Raw genomic sequence first — 24,896 nt, 5'->3', positions numbered from 1 at the left:
TAAATAGAGATAATATGATGAGAGGAGGAGTTGCCATATATGTCAAAAGCTTGCACAGTGCAAAACATTTAGAAACTAAAAATTTTTGTGTAGAGCAACATATGGAAGCATGTGCCACTGAACTAAAACTAAATGATGGCACTTTCATAATTGTAACAGTGTATAGGTCCCCCTCAGGGAATTTCCAGCTATTTCTAGAAAACTTGGATGCTTTGTTGTGCTATCTGTCAGACAGGGGGAAGCAAATTGTCATTTGTGGGGATTTCAATGTTGATTCCCTGAAAGAGTGTGATAGGAAGAATGACCTTGTAGTATTACTAAGTTCTTTCAATTTGAGCTCCGGCATTGATTTTCCTACTCGGATAACAAAGAACAGCAGGACATTGATAGATGACTTTTTTATAGACCAAGATAAGTTTAAGGACATAAATGTTTATCCTGTTGAGGATGGTCTTTCAGATCATGGTGCACAGCTAGTTACAGTACATGCCATAGCTCCATGCAGTATATCAAATAAGAATTTCAAAGCAGTGCGTTCAATTAACAATATAAATACTGCAAACTTTAGGGAAAGACTAAAGGAGCTAGACTGGGATGAAGTGTATGTGGAACCCGATGCAAACTTGAGATATAACATATTTCACGATACATTTTTAAGGGTATTTGAAAATTGTTTTCCCAAGAAAACAGTGAAACATAATTCCAAGAAAACATATAAAAACCTTGGCTAACTAAAGGAATAAGAATATCTTGCAACCATAGAAGAGAACTGTATCTAACAGCAAGAGGGAGTACTGACCCCCAAATTGTTCAATATTATAAAAACTTGTTTTAATATTTTATGTCAGTGATTGGTTATGAGCCATTACAATTTTATTTCTCTTTTCTGTTTCTGATGTACTGCAGCAAACTTGAGGTGAAACTCGAAAAACAAATTCAGGTTTTTATGATATCATAAGTTCATTACATTAATGGAAGGTGAGATCTAACATGTAACACAGTAATGTTTCTGGATATGCTTTGTAACATTTATTCGACATGGGAAATTACAGAAAATTGACAAGAAATTGAACCACATTATTCTAATGCACATCACTTTTTTGTCTTGTATAGTGAATCTTTCTTCTCTTGAATGATATCCCATGAATATTCTGCTAACATAGAAGGTACCCACTTCCCTCCTAACGCCTTTCTATGGTAGAAATGTCTTCATCAAATTTTCACCATGTTCATCCAATATGTCACTACAGCTCTCTATGTAGTAGTCCAGATGAGAGTCCATCAAACATACCTTGAAAGACATACTGCACCACAAATGTTGTTACTCTTTCATCATCTCATTCACCAGGGCTTTGTAGTTATTAGCTCTTTTCCTTCCGAGGAAGGTTTCTGACAGCGTCTTGGTACAGGACCAGGCTGTCTTTTCTTCGTCAGTTTAACACGCTTCAAAACTGGCATCTTTCTGCAGCTCCTTTATTTGTGGTTCCACAAATACACCTTGCTATACTTTTGCAGCTGGAAGATGGGGGAATCTAGTAGCTAGATATGCCAACCCACTGCCTGTTGGATCCATGGCCTTTACAAATAGTTTCATTAGGCCAAGTTTGATGTGAAGTGGTGGATGTAGTATACCTTAAGGAGCTACCAGACTTTAATGTTGCACATTCTTTTTGCCCACTTTCCATCTCCACCTAGGCCATTTCCTTTTCACATAGTGACAATTTCTTTCTCGACTATTCTACTCACAAAGGAAACGGACATATATCAGGTAGCCTTGTTGCATTCTCTGTACCGTAGCAATTACTTTGAACTCTGCAAATACTTTCCATTTGTATTCATGGTATAGTAATGAATTTAATACCCTTCCTATGAATTTGTAATTCTCTTGGGTGAATCTGGCATAAGCTACTGGAGCAGAGGTATCTTATTTCCGTTGTACAGCAAAACACCCTTGAGACTTGTTTTCGATGCAGCGATCGGCATTCACCAATAGAGATAATGAGCTATTGCAGGTGGTCTCAATGACTTACACATGGGGGGGGGGGGAATATAACACAATGACATCGAATTCTTCTCACACGCTGTTGAACAGGCAACTGTCATATTCCATTATTACTGGATGCGGCAACATACTTGTTTCTCTGTAACGTCCATGTGTTTGAATCATGGATATATACATCGTTACATATTACATAAAAAGTATCCCACACAATGATATTTTGATTGCATATTTGAATTTCCTGTGGTAAACTGTGTTAGAAGCACACCCTTAAATATCAGAAATAGAACCTTCTTGAACAGTGTAATTTATTTGGATAGATAAATACATCTAATCACATATTACCTTGTTTCATGTGTATGTTCTGCTGCTGCATGGCAGGTAATTTTTTCTCTATCAAATTAAATTGCAAAGGAGAAATAGTTGATTAAACACAAAATGGGACTGTATGTAACTGGGGTGAATGACATAAAACTGAAGCACTGCACTGAAGTGAAAAGTGGAGGTACTAACGAGCCGTGTTTCGGGTGGGAGTGAAAGTGAAGTGCTGCTTGAAAGCTCCCAGAGATGAGGTGGGGAGAGAGTAGGGTGGATGGACGTAGTCACATGATGGGGGGCTGTGTGAATGGGGTGGGGGGGGGGGGGGAGGAGAGGAGGAGGGTGTTGTGGACAGGTGGTTGGTGGTACCAGAAAAGGAGGGTGTTGTGGACAGGTGGGTGGTGGTACCAGAAAAGGAGAAAAGTGAGGACTGGGTGTGATTGTGGAATAAGGGATGAGCAGTGATGGAATAGGAAGATATGGATGGATAAGAAAAGTGACTAACGGAGGTGGAGGCCAGAGGGGCGCAGGAACATAAAATATGATGCAGGGAGGGTTCCCACCTATCACATTTCAGAAAAGATGGTGTTTGTGGGCATGATCTATATGGCTCAGGCTGTGAAGCAGTCATTGAAATGAAGGATGTTGAGTTGAGCAGCTTGCCCAGCAGCTGGGTATAAACTTGTTTCTTGCCCTGTTTGTAGGTGGCCATTTAAGTGGACAGGCAGCTTTTTAGTTGCCGTACCCACATAGAAAGCAGCACAATGGTTGCATCTTAGCTTATATATCCTAGGTAGCCTTGCTTTGATGGGATAGGTGGTGATTGTGCCCGAACTGGAGTATGAGTAGGCGGCGGCGGCGGCGGCGGCGGCGGGGGTGGTGGTGGTGGTGGTGGTGGTGGTGGTGGTGGTGGTGGTGGTGGTGGTGGCTAAAGGACTCTTCTCGTTCAGGTTCACTGAAGACATCTTTGTGATCTGGATCGAGAGTGAAGTTACCCTATCCACATTCCACAGATCTGCAACTGCTTCTCCACCTTTGCTTCACATGGACCTTCTAAAGCCAACAAGCCACCTTCATAGATATCGTCATCCACTTCAAAGATGGCTACATCACTGCTTCTGTCTATATCATATCTACTAACCACAAGTTATGCCTCTATTTTGACAACTGCCACCCATTCCATACCTAGAGGTTCCTCCCATACAGCCTGTCCACCCACAGTTGTCAAATCTATAGTGATGAGTATTCCTTCTTGACACATACTGCAACAACTGAATTACATTCTCTGCCAAGGTTTTGACTGGACTTCGTCATATCTCCCACCTATTGTGGATGATCCATGCACAAGGGGAGAAATGTGCTCAATTAGCCATAATGTTAGAAATTCATTGCAACACAGAAGGCAAATTAAAATGTTGTGCAAGTGAAGCAGCTTCTTAGTGCAAGCAACATAAAAATAGTTCTGATATGCTCTAAGGTTGTCACCAATATAAGGATCATTCTTTAAGGTGTTAGGTGAGCACTGCAAGTTGCACTGGTAGTGTCCTAGATTCCAATGTTGTTGTTGTGCTCAGAGGAAAACTAGTCTGTAACAGCAGTAAAAAATGACGACTGTCACCCTCATGGAGGCGATGGCAGTGCCATCCAGGAGGCACAGACCTCGAAAAATAATACAGGAATCGGGCCACATGATCATTGAAGGAGGATGGTGAGGTGGAATGACACAGAGATGAAGGCTACCCAATGCAACACAAGACACTGGTAATAAGTTTCCAGGGACAAAGAAGTAATGAAAATAGCAAAAGAAGAGAGATGTTCCTCAGTAGCCAAGGGGAATAGGTCTTCATTGCAACACAGATTGTGTGTAACAACATGCAGCTACTGAAACAAATTTCTACGAAAGGCGAGGTAGAACATGTGCTGATCCACTGAAAGATATTTACTAAATGAGTCTTATTCTTGAATCTCCATTTCAGCACTCCGTCTGTACCAACTGAGAACCACTGCTGTAGGCACCTAAAGTGTAGGTTGCACTGGTGATGCCAATATTGAGGGCTGCATCCTAATTAATATAGCCATGGCACTCCGAAGTAGATAGTTGATGCAGATTTAGTGACTTGGGTTGGCTGGTAAGTAAAGAAAGGAGGGTTGCATTCTATTTATTTGATGTGGCACTTTGACTGCATGAACTGCAAAAATGTGGTAAGTGATAACCATTTCTGCTATTACTTTGTGTGGGGTATCCCTGAGAGAAATTCATAATTTGAAATTGGGGGTGAAGTTCCTGCAAGTCAATAAGTGCTCTTATTGTCAACTTCTTGATGAATATAATGTTGGCAATGCCTGCAATGAGTGAGGCTGCATATACAGTCATACACACTGTTCCTAACTGTTCCACTTGCCACAGTGAATTACTCCTGTAACATAAAGTTGTATGTTTCAATAAGCACGTTACTACAGGATTGTAAAATTTGGTCCTTAATTATGTGAAATATTGACTAAAAATTTATTTGCCACTGGCAGTCTTCAGGTAGCACCCTCCAAATGGAATAAAGTTTTGGCTTTCTTGGAATCGGTTAGTAATGTTCATTGTTGTACATAATTGAGTGGATCAATGGTCAGTTATTCACTGATCAGTAGGCACGTTAAAAGACTGAAATAATTCTGTTCTTTATCACGTCATATTGTAACATTCTTAGTTAATCACCTGTTTCTTTTACCTTTGCAGATAAAGTAGTTTTTATATTAACACGCAATTTCTTTTCTCGCAATCAGGCCCTGTCGAGGAGCAAGTTCCATCTCCTATTGCTCAGGTGAGTGAAACTAGAGGGTAGCACCTGTGATACTGGCAGAGCATGGGTGAGTTTCACCAGTAGCGAAACAAGTTTCGTTTTGTGGCATGTAATGAACACCACACAGTTTCCTGGCCTCTTCCTAGAGTGCTCACTAATTTCATCAGCCAAGGGTTTTCATCCCTTGTGTGTGCTGCCCTTCACAACCTCATTTTAATTAATCAACTCCTTTCTATGTATCCTATTCATCTCCACTTCAATCTCATTGTTTTTTGTACACCACTCCTTCCTGTCCCCACAACCTATTCAACTTCATTTACACCGGTGACTGAAATGTTATATCAAGTCCATTATCACAATAAATTTGTCTACAGTAAAAATCCAAAAAATTTCTCAAACAATATTTACATACTAATGACAGCTCAACTTCATGTTTGTGTCCTGATGTAATGACAGTTGTCACTGTGCTCACAGATCTAGGGACTAGGCTCATCACGGAACCAGATTGAGGTAGCGTGGAATAAACCAAAAATCAGCAGGTACGGTGAAGTTTCATAAAGCAACTATCATTGTCCCACTCTGTGGAAATTCTTCATACATCTCTAAAGAAGTTCATTCACAAGAGAAAAAAATTCCTGAAGCAAATAAAAGTTTAAACGCACTGTTTGAACTAAAATATGACTTTATTGCTGCAGCCATCATTCATCGGTACTATAAACACTGCGAAATATGAAACTTTAACCAAGTGATTGGTTACACCACAGTAGATATGATAAATACAGTTGTCTAAAATATTTAGTTATTGCAATTACCCATCAAGTACCTTTCTAAATGATAGCAGAGTCACGCTTCTTGCTATTATCATAGCCAGACAAACTTCAATAAATCTTCTTAGGATATTTTCGTGGCTGTTAAATAGATATCTTTTGTTTTTGATAGAGAGGTCGTCTTGTCTCTGCTTGTGAGGATTTTAACACATGTAACTTAGTAATTCAATAAAACTAACTTCATGTTTTGTAGCTCATGTATCAAAGATTGTGCTGAGTGAAGTAAAAGTAAGGGTGTAGCTGCTTTTGCTTTTTGGGATTTGCTTCCAGTAATATTAAGATAGGTCTCTGATACATGAAATAGAATCAAATGATAAATCTTTGGATAGTCTTCCAAATCTTGTACTGACTTCTGTATGCTGATAGGTGTCCCTCCTGCAATTACTATACGATCAACGTGCATGCTGTCTGTCATATGAATTTGACTGTATAAAGTCTGCCACAAGGAATGCAACTCCGAGGGCAAGAGCTCATTCCACACTAACTTACGCTGCCATAGACATTGCAAAAATGTTTTAAGTTTTATCACAGTTGAACTAATTCATCAAAAGGACCAAAGATATTTGACGTGTCACACAGTAATGTGTGTTTTGTGAAGCTGTAGATATTAGGTGCTGGTTTGACATTGTTTACAATTTTAAAATGATCATTAGCTGGATGCTAGAATAAACCAGGTGTTCTAATATCCTCATCATTACCAAGCAGTAAAAGTAGTTGTTTTTCTTGCTCCACTGAGGGGATATTTTTGAATAGTTTGGCACTGTTATTGTACAATTTCCATAGTGAAGATCCACTTCTGATCAATACCTTCAGAAGTTCTTGCTGGAGATCGATTTCAGCCCTTACTGTATCACAACCTGAGATACAGTAGTCCATATTGAAATGATTAGTGAAAATGTTTGCTGCCTCACTCTGCTCATTCTCTTTGTGAGCTATTGACAGACACACGTCTGCAAGTAAGGGGGCCCAAGTCATTGTGTATGTGTTTATCCTTCATTGGTATTCCTGAAGTGGTGCAGATCTATCACTCCTCCACAACATTCATCGGAAAGTGTGCTCTTCATCTACTTCCAGAACTTGTCGAAACATATTCTCCTTGCCTACTGTGAAGACAACGCGATGCATTTGGAAGCATAACGTTAAGGTGTACAAATAATATTTCATGGTTGGTCCCACCATTTGAAGACTGTTAAGTGACAGTTTCGTATTCCATTTGGCAAGACAATCAAACATTACTCTTGCTTTAGTAGTTGAGCTGGTTTTTTAAAGATAGCTGATGTGGCATGTAATATGAAATGGCATCTGTAATGATTACTATTACCATATGTCTTAAATCTTCATACTTCCTCATAAACTCTGTGTAGCTTACAACAAACTTTGATTGTCTTGCTAGTTTCTGTTCGGTTTAAGAGAATCATTTTGCTGCATTGTGGAAAGAATTGCATAACAAAATTGGCTCTTCCTGAAATGGAAAACGAACAATGAATTTGTCTGTTGAATCTTCAGTTGTGTGCTCAAGGAAGTGTGACTCACATCACTGCTCTTCTTCCATCATTAAGACATTGATACCTCACAACTAAGGTTGGAACAGCTTTAAGGAAAAGTAAAGGAATGTGGACTCGCATATTATGTCCCTTGTTGTTTTATGTAATACCCTTTATTACTTACCAACATTATTATTATTTCTTTCCTTTCTCAGACGTTATGTCTGGTTAAAAATGGAAAGTGATGTGGACCTTGAACAAGTGTGACTTCCTTTTATCTGTGTGGAATATGTTACATTGCATTTAGGAACTTTCGGGTAATTGAACATGATCAATAATTACAGATTTCTGTAGTTGTATATACAAGTTTGGATGTAGCTGTATGGCATTGATGTACTGGTGGATATTGTGTGGTATGACTGCTGTACTTGATAGTATAGTAGGTATAGCGTCAGCTTTATCCTGATGCCACATGTCCTTGCTTCCTCAGCTGGTTGGATGTATTTTTCATTTTTTTCTCCTGTTTTCTTTTGTATATTTGTTGTATTGGGTATGGATATTTCGATTAGTTGTGTTAATTTCTTCTTTTTATTGGTGAGTATGATGTCAGGTTTGTTAAGTGGTGGTGTTTTATCTGTTATTAGGGTTCTGTTCCAGTATAATTTTTATTCATCATTCTCCAGTATATTTTGTGGTGAATACTTGTATGTGGGAACGTGTTGTTTTATTAGTTTATGCTGTATGGCTTTTTGTTGATCTATTATTTTTGCTACATTGTCATGTCTTCTTGGGTGTTGTGTATATGCTAGTATTGTACATCCACTTGTGATGTGATCTACTGTTTCTATTTGTTGTTTGCAAAGTGTGCAATTATCTGTTGTGGTACTAGGATCTTCAATAATATGCTTGCTGCAATATCTGGTGTTTACTGTTTGATCCTGTATTGCAATCATGAATCCTTCCATCTCACTGCATGTATTGCCTCTTCTTAGCCATGTGTTGGATGCATCTTGATCAATGTGTGGCTGTGTTAGATGTTACGGATGCTTGCCATGTAGTGTTTTCTTTTTCCAATTTACTTTCTTTGTATCTGTTGATGTTATGTGATCTAAAGGGTTGTAGAAGTTGTTATGAAATTGCAGTGGTGTAGCCGATGCATTTATATGAGTGACTGCTTTGTGTATTTTTCTAGCCGGCCGCGGTGGTCTCGCGGTTTTAGGCGCGCAGTCTGGAACCGTGCGACTGCTACGTTCGCAGGTTCGAATCCTGCCTCGGGCATGGATGTGTGTGATGTCCTTAGGTTAGTTAGGTTTAAGTAGTTCTAAGTTCTAGGGGACTGATGACCACAGCTGTTAACTCCCATAGTGCTCAGAGACATTTGAACCTTTTGTATTTTTCTAGTTTATGCCAGTTTTAGAAATAATTTTCTTAAATTGTCTACCTGTCCATAATGTAGGATTTTTATGTCAATAAATCCACTTCCTCCTTCATTTCTGCTTAATGTGAATCTTTCTGTTGCTGATTGTATGTGATATATTCTATATTTGTGGTATTGTGATTATGTTAGTGTATTGAGTGCTTCTAGGTCTGTGTTACTCCATTTCACTACCCCAAATGTGTAGGTCAATATTGGTATAGCATAATTATTTATAGCTTTTGGTTTGTTTCGTGCTGTCAATTCTGTTTTCAGTATTTTTGTTAGGCTTTGTCTATATTTTTCTTTTAGTTATTTAATATTTTTATTATCTATTCCTATTTTTTGTCTGTATCCTAGATATTTATAGGCATCTGTCTTTTCTATCACTTCTATGCAGTCGCTGTGGTTATACAATATGTAATCTTTTTGTTTAGTGTGTTTCCCCTTGACTATGCTACGTTTCTTACATTTTTCTTCTCCGAAAACCATATTTATATCATTGCTGAATGCTTACTTTATCTTTAGTTATTGGTTGAGTTGTTGATTTGTTGCTGCCAGTAGTTTTAGATCATCCATGTATAGCAAATGTTTGATTTTGTGTGGGTATGTTGCAGTAATATTGTATCCATAATTTGTATTATTTAGCATGTTGGATAGTGGGTTCAGAGCAAGGCAGAACCAGAAAGGACATAATGAGTCTCCTTGGTATATTCCACGCTTAATCTGTATTGGCTGTGATGTGATGTTATTTGAATTTGTTTGGATATTAAGTGTGGTTTTCCAATTTTTCATTACTATGTTTAGGAACTGTACCAATTTATGATCAACTTTGTATATTTCCAATATTTGTAGTAATCATGAGTGGGGTACAGTATCAAAAGCTTTTACGTAATCAATGTATGCATAGTGTAGCAACCTTTGTTTGGTTTTAGCTTGATATGTTACCACTGCATCTATTATCAGTTGCTCTTTACATCCTCATGCTCCTTTGCAACAACCTTTTTGTTCTTCATTTATAATTTTGTTCTTTGTTGTACGTGTCATTAATTTCTGTGTAATGACTGAAGTTAATACTTTGTATATTGTTGGTAGGCATATTATGGGGCGGTATTTAAATGGGTTAGCTGTGTCTACTTGATCTTTAGGTTTCATATAAGTTATTGAATGTGTTATTATATCAGGGAATCTGTATGGGTCTGCAATGTAACTGTTAAATAATTTAGTTAGATGAGAATGTGTTGAGGTGAACTCATTTAGCCAGAAATTTGCTATTTTATTTTTTCCAGGGTCTTTCCAATTGTGAGTAGAGTTAATTGGTTTGGTGACTTCATGTTGCAAAATTATCACTTCAGGCATTTGTGGTATCATCTTGTATGTGTCTGTTTCTGCTTCTATGCACCGTGCGTGCCTGTTGTGTTGTACTGGGTTTGACCATATGTTGCTCGAGAAGTGTTCCATGTCTGTTATGTTTGGTGGATTGTCTATTTCAATGTGTGTTATCTATTGTCTGGTAAAATATCTTTTGGTTTGTGTTGAATGTTTGGTTTTGTTTCCTTCTATTTCCACATTTTTGTATCTTCTAAGTCATTTGGCCAATGCTTGTAATTTCTGCTTCTTTTCATCTAATTGCTCTATTGCTTCTTGTTGTGAGATTTTACCTAACCTTTTTCTTTTTTTCCTGACATTTGATGTCTTATAAATTGTGTTAGCTGTCCGATGTCTTTTCTCAGTTTTTCTATTCTGATCTGTAGCCTGTGTGGCCATGCTGGTTTTGTGCATTTCTTCTGTGTTTTGGTTGGTTCTGATCTCTGCCTGGTGTGTATATTTAGTGTAGTGAGTGTTCCTATATAAACCAGTTGTTGTAACTCTTCCATAGTTGTGTTTTCATTTATTTTGTTGTGTATGATTGTGTTGATAGTTTATATTGTTGTTTCAACTTGTGGGTTATTTTGCGGTCTATGCAAAAATTGTCTAATGTCTGTATTTGTGTCTTTGTATTCTATATATATCGGCTGAAATTTTTCTTCTATATCTAACATGTGCGTCTCTTCGTGTTCTATTTGTACTTGTTCTGGTGGCAGTCTTAAGATTTCGTTTTCCTCTGATTGTTTAATTGATGTGTGTTTTTCAATGTTTGTTTGCCCTGGGATGTGTGAGGCCATTACTGTATTTTCTTCTTCTTCTAATTGCACATTATTTTGTTCCAGTATATGTTTTACTTCTTGTTTGATGTTTTCTAATTCTGACTGTGGTATCCTGTTATTTTTGATCATTACACGAATCTCATCAGCTAGTTGTTGTTCTGTTAAGAATTGTAATATGGGGTATCTGGTAATAAATGTTGTGTATACATGTGATCTGTATCCATTTGTGTTTGTGCCTATGTTTGTTGCGTTGTAATAACAGAACGTGAGGTGTTGATTAACTTCATCTGACCATCTCATCCTCTGTCTTTGTTTTCCATCTAGTGTGGTTGCAGGAAAGATATCCTGGAAAACAGCTCTATTTGGATTTAAATCATTTTCCAGTTGGCTTGCAGTGTCGTTACCATTGTGGGCGGGCATAGGGTTCAAGCGTCGTCCCCGACCATGATGGCGCTTGTCCGAGGCTTCTTTAGTTGTGTCCTGAACCAACTAATCACACTAAAAGGGAGGTTAGCCCTGTTAGTGGTTTGTTCTGTTCGATGCCTTTGACTGGCAGAGCATAACAGAGGCCAATTCTTTTCCCGGTCCTCGACGGGTATTATTATTATTATTATTATTACTACTGCTACTAGTACTACTACTAGTACTACTACTACTACTACTACTACTAGTAGTAGTAGTACTACTTACAGCATAATACTCACAGTCAAAACTTGAACAGGCTTAATTAATTGGAAGCCGTATTTTGTCAATTGTACCATTTTGCACAGGGCATGAAATTGGAAGTACACAGGTCGCAAAACAAGGAAAGGTCACACTGATTGGGCAGGTTCAACAAAAAAATTTATCTGTCCAATGAACTACAATGACAGACAGAAAATGAGCTAACAACTTGCAGCTTTTGCAACTGTTAGACAATTGAATAACATTATTCCAAGTACAGGAAGATTCACAAGTCACACCACTGATTGAAGCTGTTGCAAGGGCTCTTAGTAATGTATAACACTTACGAAAAGAAAGGAAAGCCCTTAAGTAGTAATTCATAGATTGCAAACAAACATTAAAAATGACCTTTTACAAATATACCATCATCCAAAATTCATAGCAAGCTGAGAGCTACAGCAGAGAGCTATCACAGTCAACAAGAAACAAGCAGCCAAATTCCCAAGTGGAGTTAGTGTCTCACTGTGCATCAGGTTAACAATCGACAGTTTACACTTTTAACTAGCAGGGTTTAAACTTAATGTCTTGAGAATTAGTAGTAAGAGATCAAATTTTAAGCAATTAGTTAAAGGTACAATGAGGAAGAACCTCAGGCTTGGTAAATGTGCGTTAATCTCCCAATTTCAAGAGATGCTCCAAAAAGAGCACACTACTGGTTCCTGCCCAGAGGTGACACTCCACCATGGCACATGTCAAATTAGCAACTTCACTTCCCTTGAGCCACCACAGTGTGACTACTAAGGGCAGCAGACTACCAGTCAATCTGGGTGCCACGTGACGACGGAAGTGCCGCCATGGCAAAATGTAAACATACCTCTGCTCTGGGCCCAGGGAACTGGAACACACCATTTCCTGCTGACACACATCAATGGGAACAGTAATCTGCACAAATAAAGCTTCATACAATAAGGGCCAGGAAGTAGAAAATGTGAATGTCTGGCACAACTGACTAGAGATACAAGTTAATACTCTTTAAAATTTGTATTATTCAGAAGCAAAAATTTCAGCACCTGCTGATATATTAGCTCAAGTGTACACATGTACCAAGATTTCTTTGCCTCAAACACAGATAGTGTTAAAGTAGATTCCCTTCATGAGACTTAAAACTCAGAATAGTCTTACACTTGCATGATACATGGCCCATGAACACAAAGTGCAATTAATAACATCGACTGATGATCATTCACTGAATCACCCATAGGTGCATTAATATTACAGATGCAGTTTCAGGTAATGCAGAAATGACCTTACTCAAATATAACAAAACAACTCAAATCTCTACTCAGTTGTGAAGGAGCAGTGCCTTGCAGGATTCCAACCAAGGCATTATTGCATTGTACCCCCACATGTGATCATCAAGGAGCGATAAAATTTAAGCCTTTAGAATAAGCCAGTAACTTGCCAAGCATGTTGCACCCAATGTCCGTATGTCTTCATGCAGGTCACCGCTATCAGTCCTCATGTGATCCAGCCCAGTTTGCCCTCACCAAATCGACCTTCAGCAGCATCTAGGGACCTGCACTGGACAGTGGTATGTCTTAATGCAGGTCACCGCTATCAGTCCTCATGTGATCCAGCCCAGTTTGCCCTCACCAAATCGACCTTCAGCAGCATCTAGGGACCTGCACTGTACAGTGGAAGTCCCCCAAAAGCAACAACTTGCCAGCCACGTGCCCTTCAGCCAAATGTTTTCCAGGCTCCACCAAACTGACACACATGCACACATGCACGATCACACTTGTGCATCGATAAATTTGGAACATGAGATCAAATCAATATTGGCAACTTAAGTAGTTAGTGATGCCAGTGGAATGCTGTGCACTGAGATTAGAGATATTTTGGCTCAGACATGATTTGATCCTTCGGTCCTTCACAGTTACTTCAAGAAAGACAGCCTAAGTTTTCACAGAACACAACACGAATGATTACCTTGACAAAATTTTGTGGCTACCAATTGATACTGCTTTGACATACTTAACCCAAAAGAGTTCTGTCTCTTGAAGAGCATGATGATCAGTTCCTAAGGAGAGAGTCCTTGCCTTCAGAATGTACAGACAATCATCTGCTCCCAACATCATGTTAATCATGCAAGGTGACCATAATTCTGGATCAAAAATTTTTATACTCAACAAATCCGACACATTGGGATGGAGATAATACGTCAGTTATCTCCAGCAACATTAAACACACAGAAGGTAAAATGAAGATGTTTATACAGGAGTCAATTTGAATGAAGATGCAATCTAGGGTTATTGCATCTGTTGCAAACTGTAGCAAAAGCTGCATTGAAATTAGTGCTAGCCACCAGAAGATGGGCGATTACATTGTGAGAGGCACATGTTACTGATCTAAGTAAATGTTTATTTAGCAGTGTCTTATAACCCCTTATTATTTACCACAAGACTCACAAATGTCACAAAAATGCCTGAACTGCTTTACATAATCTCTGAATGATGGCAGTTTTATGATGGGCATATTGATGGAAAATTCTGATGCACTCGGGTCAGATCCCTCCCTGGGGTCTCACAGTTGTTTCCTTAGTTCAGATGTGGTGCACATGGGGCAATGCATCCATTTCTTCTTTATTGGCTGCATTTGACACCCTGCTTTTTCTGCATTGCCCCCCTCCTTCCGCTTTCTCAGTGTTCTGATTTAAATCGACATCACTATCCAATTGCTTTCTTGTATTGTTTGCAATTTTGTTTCTTCTGCCTTGTCATTCATCCTTTTTGGTGTTTAGTTCCCTACTTCAGGTTTAACCTCCACTTTAAAATTTCCTGTACTTTAGTGTGAGCCTATTGAGGAACAACTCCCTCCCTGGCATCTGTGGTGTGAATGCCTCTTTTCCCCCATTCCTTCCCTCGCCCTTTCTCCCTGTAGTCCCCTTCAACCCTGCTGAGCTACCAGGATCATGGGGCTGTTATGTACCCATATGGCTGAACCCCCTGACAACACAGGGATCACACTCCTGATTCCTGAGTTGTTCACTCCCCATGTATGGCAAATAGTTGTTGCTTGTTTTCTCAGAGCATCGGACTCGCAGCAGTGGCTGCCATTCCAGACAGCCATTGCTGTGGCATGGTGGTGTCCTTGTGGAGGGCTCCCTTGTCACAGTGGCTGGTATTGGTGGGATGCTTGATGCATGAAGCGTATTGAGCTGCAAAATTCTGGCCGATATCAAATGGGCATTCCTGTGAATGTTGAACAATCATAGAATGCTATTTCATATTACCCAGCAACTCTTCCTTCCCTGGCTACACTGTGGGAGGAGGTCCAGGCTTGCCTTCTTTTTTTCACTTTTGATAGAGTGATGCTTCTGTCAAACATCAGTAAGACAACACATTCTGAACAAAATTAACTGCTACCAGCATCATCATTATGACCACACTCGAATGTCCTGGTGACACACAGCCAACTGTGTAACCTGGCTCCTTCCTCCTCCAGCTGCAAAAGTTGTAAAGGTGACCATGCCACCTCTGCCTGAGGTTGTCTCTTGTACCTTAATGATGGGGGATCCAGGAAATCTTGGTCAAGGAGAATGATGCCTTACCAGGTCACTAGAAAATTGTCGGCTTGTCAGTAACCCTGTGTTCTACCATCAGGCAGTTACAGTACTGTACATGCTACATCTCAGTGCATGAAGGACATGGACATCTAGACATATGATATGGAATACAGCACTGTGGTTGTAAAATCACACAGTGTCAGAGTAGCAGCCCCATCTCCTCCTCCTCTTCTCCAGCTGTGCAAACAAGCCACAAACTTTTGCCTAATGGGTGAAAGTCACATGCTACTCAACTGACAGGGCAGGAAAGATAGGAGGAACACTCCCATGAAAACTTTTCATGTTCCTCCAGCCAACAAACATCTGAGTCTTCTTCTGCCAAACCAGAAGGCTCCCCCCAAACTCACACTATCACCCAGGGACAGATTCTATGTCATGCAATGGAGTCGTGCTGTTTATTAGGATGACATTCATAGTTTTCCTGACTAACCAGCTTCAAACTATTCCTGTCTGCCTTTTACTTCCTTGCCAGGACTTTTCCATTTGTACTGTTTACATCCCTAAGTCACTGAACAGTCTGCTTCCAGCTTACTGGCCAACTCAATCACCCCTTTCTGCTGATCCTCTTGGGGCTCTCACAGAACCTGTCAGAAAGGTGCCCTCTTCATTGACTTCTTGTCACCTTATATTTACTGTGCTAGTACCCACATACCTTTCATTCTCCATGCACTCCAATCCCCATCTGGACCTCACCTGCACTGCCCAATTTGCCCATCCTCTCATCATTATCTACAGAACAAAAACAAGTGAGCATTTCCCATTTGCAATCCATTTTCTTACTCCTACCCCACCCACGTGCACACATAAATAGCAGCTTTGTAAGGATGACTAGAGATTAAATGTTCCCTGGCACCCTCTGTGAAACATTATTTCCCCAGTTATAAATGTAATCATTACTGCCAACAATGTTCCATTCTTGCACTTCATCTTTACCATGCCATGTCATAGTCACTCGTCTGACACAGCAATGTTGTGACTCAACTCACGTGCAGAGATGTGCTCTCCATGTTTTTCAACCATCATTCTATGATGGCAAACAACATATGTTACAAACAGTTGCACACACAGTGTTGTCACACCCATCAGGATAGCAAAAAATGTCTAATCGCTATCAATATTTAATTTGCCAACTCATTAACAATTACAAGGGCATGTGCAGTGAGATGACATACCACTGGCACATTTAAGGTATTTGATTTACACTTAAATTAAGTTGATGTAAAGTTATTCATATTATTATTATTATTTTTTCTTTTGCAGGATCCACAAGAGGTGCAAGCAGAAAAGGTAGTAGCAGGTGAGATTTTTACTTTCTTCAGTAGCTTAATTACATGTTAAAGTAATCACTTTAATGTTATCTTGTATGAAACAGTTTTTCATAATTTTCTTTGACATTAATTCTTCATTGATTGTGTGCTAAAGCATATCAGTGAAACAGTTGTTCAGATTTTTATGATAGAACCTGACACTGGATATTAATTATCTAGTACATAATTCATACTGAAAATTGACAGTGCCTTTGTAACTACAAGTGATTGTCACAAATGTGCAGTTGTGTTTCAAATGTGTACTGTGATAGATTATGAGGAAAACGTGATCAGAGAGGAAGAAGACAAATATTTAAGTAGGAAATTGACATTTAAAAAAAAGTCATTGTAAAGGTAAGCTCATATTACTAATTGGCACACTACAACAAGTAGTAATGTTTAGATCACAGCCCCCTTATTCTGTAGTCATGGCTCATACTAAAATCATCATCTTGAGAGAAATATTTTTAAGTATACAATTATTGCTCAGCATAGTTGAGCTTCTTAAAGAGGAAAATTGACAAAGTTATTGGGGACCGGAACAAGTTAACCACATTCACGGCCAGTGATTTAAAACCTCATCATCATCTCATGAAATGAAGACTACTGTCCTTGTAATCCTTCTTCTTTCCCAAAGCAGTATTTTACCATCTGTCTGATGTGTGAAATAGCCTGACACATCTGAGTGCCACAGTTACCCATCACCTGCAAAGAGGCTAATTGACTACCAAATGACAGCATGCTACAGAGTACAAGGTCCTTGATATGTTGGTAGCACCAAAACATGTGTACTGCATTCTCGAGGTCATCTCCAGTCCTACCCATTGCACACCCATACCAGCTTTCTTAATTTGAACATGTGTTATTTCCTCTTAACTCATCCTTAACTTCCACAAAACTCATTCAAGCTGGTAGTCGCTACTCCTATGCTGCCCTGCAGTAGCATGATGGTAACCTGGCTGTGTGTGAGCATGTGTTGTGTGGTAGGGTGAGGGGGGGGGGGGGGGGGGGTGGTAGCAGTTAAGGAGAATATTGAAGACTCCGTGCAATGGCAGAATGGGGGCTGAGCAGTGCTGCAGTGCTGGAATAGGAAGATATGGATGAATGAGAAACATCACTAACTAAGTTGGAGTCCAGAAGGGTCACAGAAACATAGAATATGATGCAAGGAGGGTTCCCACCTTCACCTTCATTTGTCTGTTTCTCACCGATTCAGACCCTTTCCTGTCTCAATAGGAGAAATATTATCTCATATGTGGAGAGAATGGCTGATAATAAGTATCCAATGATAATGTATGTACAGTATCACTTTTCCTTTGTTTATAAAATATTTCCCATTAAGATTTTCCCTACAGTCTGTTCCTAAGCCAATCTATTTGTATTCCTGCTTCAACTCTCTACAGGGAATCCAGCAGGGAACTGCCATGTGCAACCCACACTCATAATCCCATGTCCCACCTATTTTGCTCAGGTAGCCATACCGTTGTAACTTCGTTGCAAAAAAGAAGGCACATGATAATGTTGTGCAAGTGAAGCAGCTTCCTAGTGCAAGCAACACAAAAATAGTTCTGATATGCTCTGAGGTTATAACTAATGTGGGAATCATTCTTCAAGGTGTTAGGTGAGCACTGCAAGTTGCACTAGTGGTGTCCCAGTATCCAATGTTCTTGTTGTGCTCAGAGGAAAAGTTGTCTATAACAGCACCAAAAATGTGACAACTGACATCCTCATGGAGTGCCATCCAGGAGGCACAGACCTGGAAGAATAATGCCGGAATCGGGCAACATCATCATTGAAGGAGGATAGTGATGTGGAATGACACAGAGATGAAGGCTACTGACGGGAACACAAGACACTGGTAATAAGTTTCCAGAAACAAAGAAGTAATGTAAATAGCACAAGAAGAGAGATGTTCCTTAGTAGACAAGGGGAATAGAGCTTCATTGCAACACATTTTGTGTGTAACAGCATGAAACAGGTTTCTAGTGAAGGCAAGGTAGAGAATGCCCTGATGCACTAAAAGATATTTGCTACTATGAGAACTATTCCTTTACTCTCCATTTTAGCACTCTGTCTGTAAAAACTGAGAAGCACTGCTGTAGGCACCTAAAGTGTAGGTTGCACTGGCGATGTCAATATTGAGGGCTGCATTCTTATTTGTATAGTCATGGCACTCTGAAGTTATAGTTGATGTAGAGTTTGTGACCTGGGTGGGCTGGTAAGCCCTTGTGCAGTGATCCATGAAGGCTGTGCATTGCAGGAGTACTGGAAAATTGTCCAGTGTTATGGGCCTCTGTACAGAAACTATGCAGTGTCTGTCATGGGAAAGATGAGCTATACTGAGTTCGTTTCAAGCCTCTTAATATGCCAGCAACAGAGAGCCCTCTGTTGAATTTCACAAGACAGAATTGTAAGGAACCATCCAGATGGTACACCGCCCACGTCCACCTAATTCCTGTTATGTCTCCTGCTCCATCCTGTTGCCATACCCATCAAAGCTCTTCCCACCTCACCCCTGTGAAGAAAGCACCTGAGAAGTACCCCACATCATCTTCCATGCCTTCTTGTGGCTATATCTACCCATCTGTAAATAAAGAAAGAAGGGTTGCATTGCATTTGTTTGATGTGGCAGTTTGACTGCACGAACATCAAAAATGTGGTAAGTGATCAAAATTTTTGGTATTACTTTGTGTGAGGTATTCCTGAGAAAAATTCATGATAATTTGAGATTGGGGGTGAAGTTTCCTGCAAGTCACTAAGTGCTCTTATTGTCAACTTCTTGATGAATATAATGTTGGCAATGCCTGCAATGAGTGCGGCTGCATATCCAGTCATATACACTGTTCCTACCTGTTACACTTGCCACAGTGAGTTAATCCTGCTAAATAAAGTTGTTTGTTTCAATAAGCACATTACTACAGGATTGTAAAATTTTGACCTTAATTATGTGAAATGTTGACAGTAAAATTTGTTTGCACTATGCAGTCTTCAGACAGTAGCCACCAACTGGAATAAAGTTTTGGCTTTATGGAACTCGGTTAGTAATGTTCACTGCTGTACATAATTATGTAGATCTGATGCTCAGTTATTCACTGATCAGTAAGCACTCTAAAAGATTGAAATAATTCTGTTCTTTATCATGTCATACTGTAACATTCTTAGTTAATCACCTATTTTTTTTTACCTTTGCAGATAAAGTAGTTTTTATATTAACACACAATTTCTTTTCTCGCAATCAGGGCCTGTCGAGGAGCAAGTTCCACCTCCTACTGCTCAGGTGAGTGAAACTGGAGGGTAGCACCTGTGAGACTGTCAGAGCATGGGTGAGTTTCACCAGTAGCGAAACAAGTTTGGTTTTGTGTCACACAGTTTCCTGCCCTCCTCCTAGGGTGCTCACTAATTTCATCAGCCAAGGGTTTTCATCCCTTGTGTGTGCTGCCCTTCACAACCTCATTTTAATTAATCAACTCCTTTCTATGTATCCTATTCATCTCCACTTTCTTTCTCATTGTTTTTTTGCACTCCACTCCACTCCTTCCTGGCCCCTACAACATATGCAACTTTGTTTACACTGATTACCAAAATGTTATCTCAAATAAATTGTCAAGATAAAATTGTGTACTGAAGAATCCAAAAACTTTCTCAAACAATACTTTCATACTGGCTAATGACAGCTCACCTTCAGGTTTTTCTCCTGATACAATGACAGTTGCCACTGTGCTTACAGATCTATGGGCTAGGTACATCACTGAACAGGAATGGGGTAGCAAGGAATAAACCAAAAATCAGCAGGTACGGTGAAGCCTAATAGTGCAACTATCGTTTTCCCACTCTGTAGAAATTCTTCATAAATTTGCAACAGAGTTCATCCACAAGAGAAAAAAATTCCTGAAGTAAATAAAAGTTTAAATCAACTGTATGAACTAAAATATAACTTTATTGCTGCAGCCATTGTTCATCGGTCCTATAGACATTGTGAAACATGTAACTTTCGCCAAGTTTTAGGTTACACAGCAGTAGATATGATAACTAATTTGTGTAAAATATTTAGTTATTGCAACTACACAAGACGTACATTCCTACATTGATAGTAGTCACACTTCTTGCTATTATCATAGCCAGACAAACTTAAAAAAAATCTTCTTTCGATATTTGTGTGGCTATTTAATAGATATCTTGTGATTTTCATAGAGAGATCATCTTGTCTCTGGGTGTGAAGATTTTAACACATGTAGCTTAGTAATTCAATAAAACTAACTTCATGTTTGGTAGCTCATGTATCACAGATTGTGCTGAGTGAAGTAAAAGTAAGGGTGTAGCTACTTTTGTTTTTTGGGATTTGCTTCCAGTAATATTCAGGTAGGTCTCTGATACATGAAATAGAATCAAGTGATAAATATTTGGATGATCATCCAAATCTTGTACTGATTTATGTTTGCTGATAGGTGTCCCTCCTGCAATGATTATACGATCAATGTGCATGCTGTATGTCATATGAATTTGACTATATAGTGTCTGCCACAAGGAGTGAAACTCTGAGGGCAAGGGCCCAATTCACATTAACCTATGCTGCCATAGATATTGCAAACATATCTCAAATGTGATGACAATGTGTCTAATTAATCCAAAGAAATTAAAAATGTTTTATGTGTCACAGAGTAGTGTGTGTTTAGTGAAGCTGCAGATACTAGGTGTTGCTTTGACATTGTTTACAATTTTTGAATGATCATAAGCTGGATGCTAGAATAAACCAGGTGTTCTAATATCCTCATCATTACCAAGCAGTAAAAGTAGTTGTGTTTCATGCTCCACAGAGGGGATATTTTTGAATAGTTTGGCACTGTTGTTGTACCATTTCCATAGTGAAGATCAACTTCTGATCAATATCATCATGAGATCTTGTTGGAGCTGAATTTCAACCCTTACTGTATCACAAACTGAGATAAAGTGGTCCATACTGAAGTGATTATTGAGAATGTTTGCTGCCTCACTCTGCTCACTCTCTTCATGAGCTAATTATAACAGACACAGTGCTGCAAGGAAGGGGGCACAAGTCATTTTTTATGTGATTGTCTTTCGTTGGTATTCCTGAAGTGGTGCAAATCTATCACTCCTCCACAATATTCATCGGCATGCAATATTAAATGGCATCTGTCATAACTACTATTACCATATGTCTTAAATCTTCATACTTCCTTATAAACTCTGTGTAGCTTTCCACAAACTTTGATTGTCTTGCAAGTTTCTGTTCAGTTTAATAGAGTAATCTTGCTGTATTGTGGAAAGAATTGAATAACAAACTCAGCTCTTCCTGAAATGGAAGATGAACAATGAATCTGTCTGTTGAATCTTCAGTTGTGTGTTCCAGGATGGGTGAGTCACATTGCTGCTCTTCTTACATAATTAAGACATTGATACCTCACAACTAGGTTTGGAACAGCTTTAAGTAAAAGAAATGGAATGTGGACTCGCATATTTTGTAACTTGTTATTTTATGTAATACACTTTCTTATTTACAACATTATTATTATTATTATTATTATTATTATTATTATTATTACAAATTAATAACTTACTTAAAGTCACGATATTCACAGTTGAAACTTGAACAGGCTTAATTAATTAGAAGCCATATTTTGTCAGTTGTACCATTCCAAACAGGGCATGAAATTTGAAGTACACGGGTCACAAAACAAGGAAACGTCGCAGCAGTTGGGCAGGTTAAACAAAAATATTATGAGTTAAATGATTTACAATGACAGACATTAAATGTGCTAAGAACTTGCTGCTTTTGTAACTATTACACAACTGAATAACATTCATACAAACACAGGAAGATTTGCAAGTCACATCACTTATTGTTGCTGTTGGAAGGTCCCTCAGCAATGTTTAACACACAACAAAAAGAAAGAATAACCCTTAAGCAGTAACCTGTACATTGCAGACAAACATGAAAAATTGCCTTTAATAAATAAACATTCGTCCCAAATTCAGAATAAGCTGAGAACTACAGCAGAGCTACCACAGTCAACAAGGAGCAAACAGCCAAATTCCCCAAGTGGGGTTAATGAATGACTATTCACTGAGGTAACGATTGACAGTTTATACTGATAGCTAACAGGGTTTAAACTAAACGTGTTGAGAATTAGGATTAAGAATGCTAGGTTTAAGCAAGTAGTTAAAGGCATAATGAGGAGGAACCTCAGGCTTAGGAAATATGCCTTAATCTCCTGATTTCAATAAATCAATAAAATAATAGCAGATTACTGGTTCCTGCCCCACTTCCTTCGAGGCCCCACAGTTTGACTGGTAGGGGCAGCATACTGCCAGTCAATCTGGGTGCCACGTGATGACAGAAGTGCTGCCATGGCCAAATGCAAACATACCTCTGCTCTGTGTTCAGGGAATAGCAACATGTCATTTCCCGCTGACACACATCAATGGGAACAGTGGTCTGCACAAATAAAGCTTCACACAATAAGGGCCAGGAAGTAGAAAATGTGAATGCTTGGCACAACTGACTAGAGATACAAATTAACACTCCTTAAAATTTGTATTATTCAGAAGCAAAAATTTAAGCACATCCTGATACATTAGCTCAAGTGTACACATGTACCGAGGTTGCTTTGCCTCTGACACAGATTGTGTTGGAGTAGATTCCCATCATGAGACTTAAAACACGGAATACTCTTACACTTGCATGATGCATGACCCAGAACACAAATTGCAATTAATAACATTTACTGATGATCATGCACTGAATCACTCATAGGTGCATTATTATTACAGATGCAATTCTAGATAACACAGATATGACCTTACTCAAATATAACAAAACAACTCAAAACTTGACTCAGTTGTGAAGGAGCAGTGACTATGCAGGATTTTAGCCAGGGTATTATTGCATCCTACCCCCACTTGTGATCATCAAGGAGCGATAAAATTTAAGCTTGTAGAGTAAGCCAGTAACTTGCGAAGCAGGTTGTGTGCAATGTCCGTATGTCTTCTTGCATGGCACCGCTGTTGGTCCTCATGTGATCTGGTCCATTTTTCTCTCACTGACTCGACCTTCAGTGGTATCTTTTGTCCTGCACTGGATAGTGGGAGTCCCCCAAAAGTAACAAATTGCCAGCCATATGCACTCCAGCCAACTGTTCTCCAGGCCCCACCAAACGGACACACATGCACAATCGCACGTGTGCTTTGATCAAAGATCTTAGCTTGCAACTTGCAATCTAATCAATATCAGCAACCTAAGTAGTTAGTGATGCCAGTGGAATACAGTACCACCAAGATTTGAGATACTGTGGCTCAGACTTGATTTCATCCTTCTGTCCTTCAGTTTCTTCAAGAAAGTCAGTGTAAGTCTTCACAGAGCATAACACAAATGGCTACCTTGACAAAGTTTTGTGTTCTACCATTTGATACTGCTTTGACACACACAACCCAACACAGTTCTCTCTCTTGAAGCACAGGATGATCAGTTCCTATGGAGAGAGTCCTTGCCTTATGAATGTACACACAAACTTGTGATCCCAGCAACATGTCCATCTTGACAGGTGACCAAATTTCTGGATCAACAAGTTATATACTCATCAAATCCAACACAATGTGATTGAGATGAGATGTCAGTTATCTTCAGCAACATTAAACACACAGAAGGTAAAATGAAGACTTTTATACACGAGTCAATTTGAATGAAGATGCACTGTTTTGTTTCTGGTTTGATTCCATCTGTTCCTTGAATGTGTGCTCTACTTTGCCATTTGTGAAGTCAGAGGCACTGTGCACATGGTTGAGATATAAATCATGTCTGCAAGTCAGAAACTGAGAGAGCATAAGTTTTTCATGTGCCACTGCTATCTTTTAACCATATTGTCACTGTTGTAAGCAATACTTGTTTGCCAGGGATGATTTAGGTGAGCAATAACACAATGCAGGTGATGAATGTATACCATTGTGTTTGTATTTTGTCACTAGGACAGTCCCCTACCTTTTTCCATTTTGTGTGTTTTATTTCTGTGTGGTGTGATTTTTGACAAGCATGACAGCATACAGATGTGCAACTAGAAGCCCTACAAACACGCTTTAAGCAATTAAGCAAACAATTTGTTGGGCATCAGAATAGGTTTGTGTTCACTACATGTGGCTTGCCTGAATTTTCTGCACTTCTGCAAAGTATGAGGCAAGTGGCACATGACAAATGCAGCACTATCAGGGACTAGATCAATTTCAAATGCGCAAAGTGCTTGGTATTGCAGGAAGTCTGCTGTTTGTTCCCATATGTGCTGTGCCATGTAGGTCTGTATCCTTCTTGATT

At 39.2% G+C, this 24,896-nt stretch overlaps 1 protein-coding gene across 1 annotated transcript in view; it reads left to right on the top strand.

The window, feature by feature from the left end:
* Positions 1–24,896, top strand: part of LOC126311052 (chaplin-A-like) — a 120,168-nt gene that overhangs the window by 30,158 nt on the left and 65,114 nt on the right. The window contains exons 6-8 of the mRNA XM_049992123.1: positions 5,093–5,130; positions 16,530–16,566; positions 19,816–19,853. Of these exons, the coding sequence (XP_049848080.1) occupies positions 5,093–5,130; positions 16,530–16,566; positions 19,816–19,853 (113 nt within the window). The remainder of the gene's footprint in view (positions 1–5,092; positions 5,131–16,529; positions 16,567–19,815; positions 19,854–24,896) is intronic.

The sequence above is a fragment of the Schistocerca gregaria genome, unplaced genomic scaffold (assembly GCF_023897955.1).
Source record: "Schistocerca gregaria isolate iqSchGreg1 unplaced genomic scaffold, iqSchGreg1.2 ptg000396l, whole genome shotgun sequence".
In the NCBI taxonomy this organism is placed as follows: Eukaryota; Metazoa; Arthropoda; class Insecta; order Orthoptera; family Acrididae; genus Schistocerca; species Schistocerca gregaria.
Note: the sequence above shows the minus strand (reverse complement) of the source record. Positions and strands in the feature narration are given on the sequence as shown.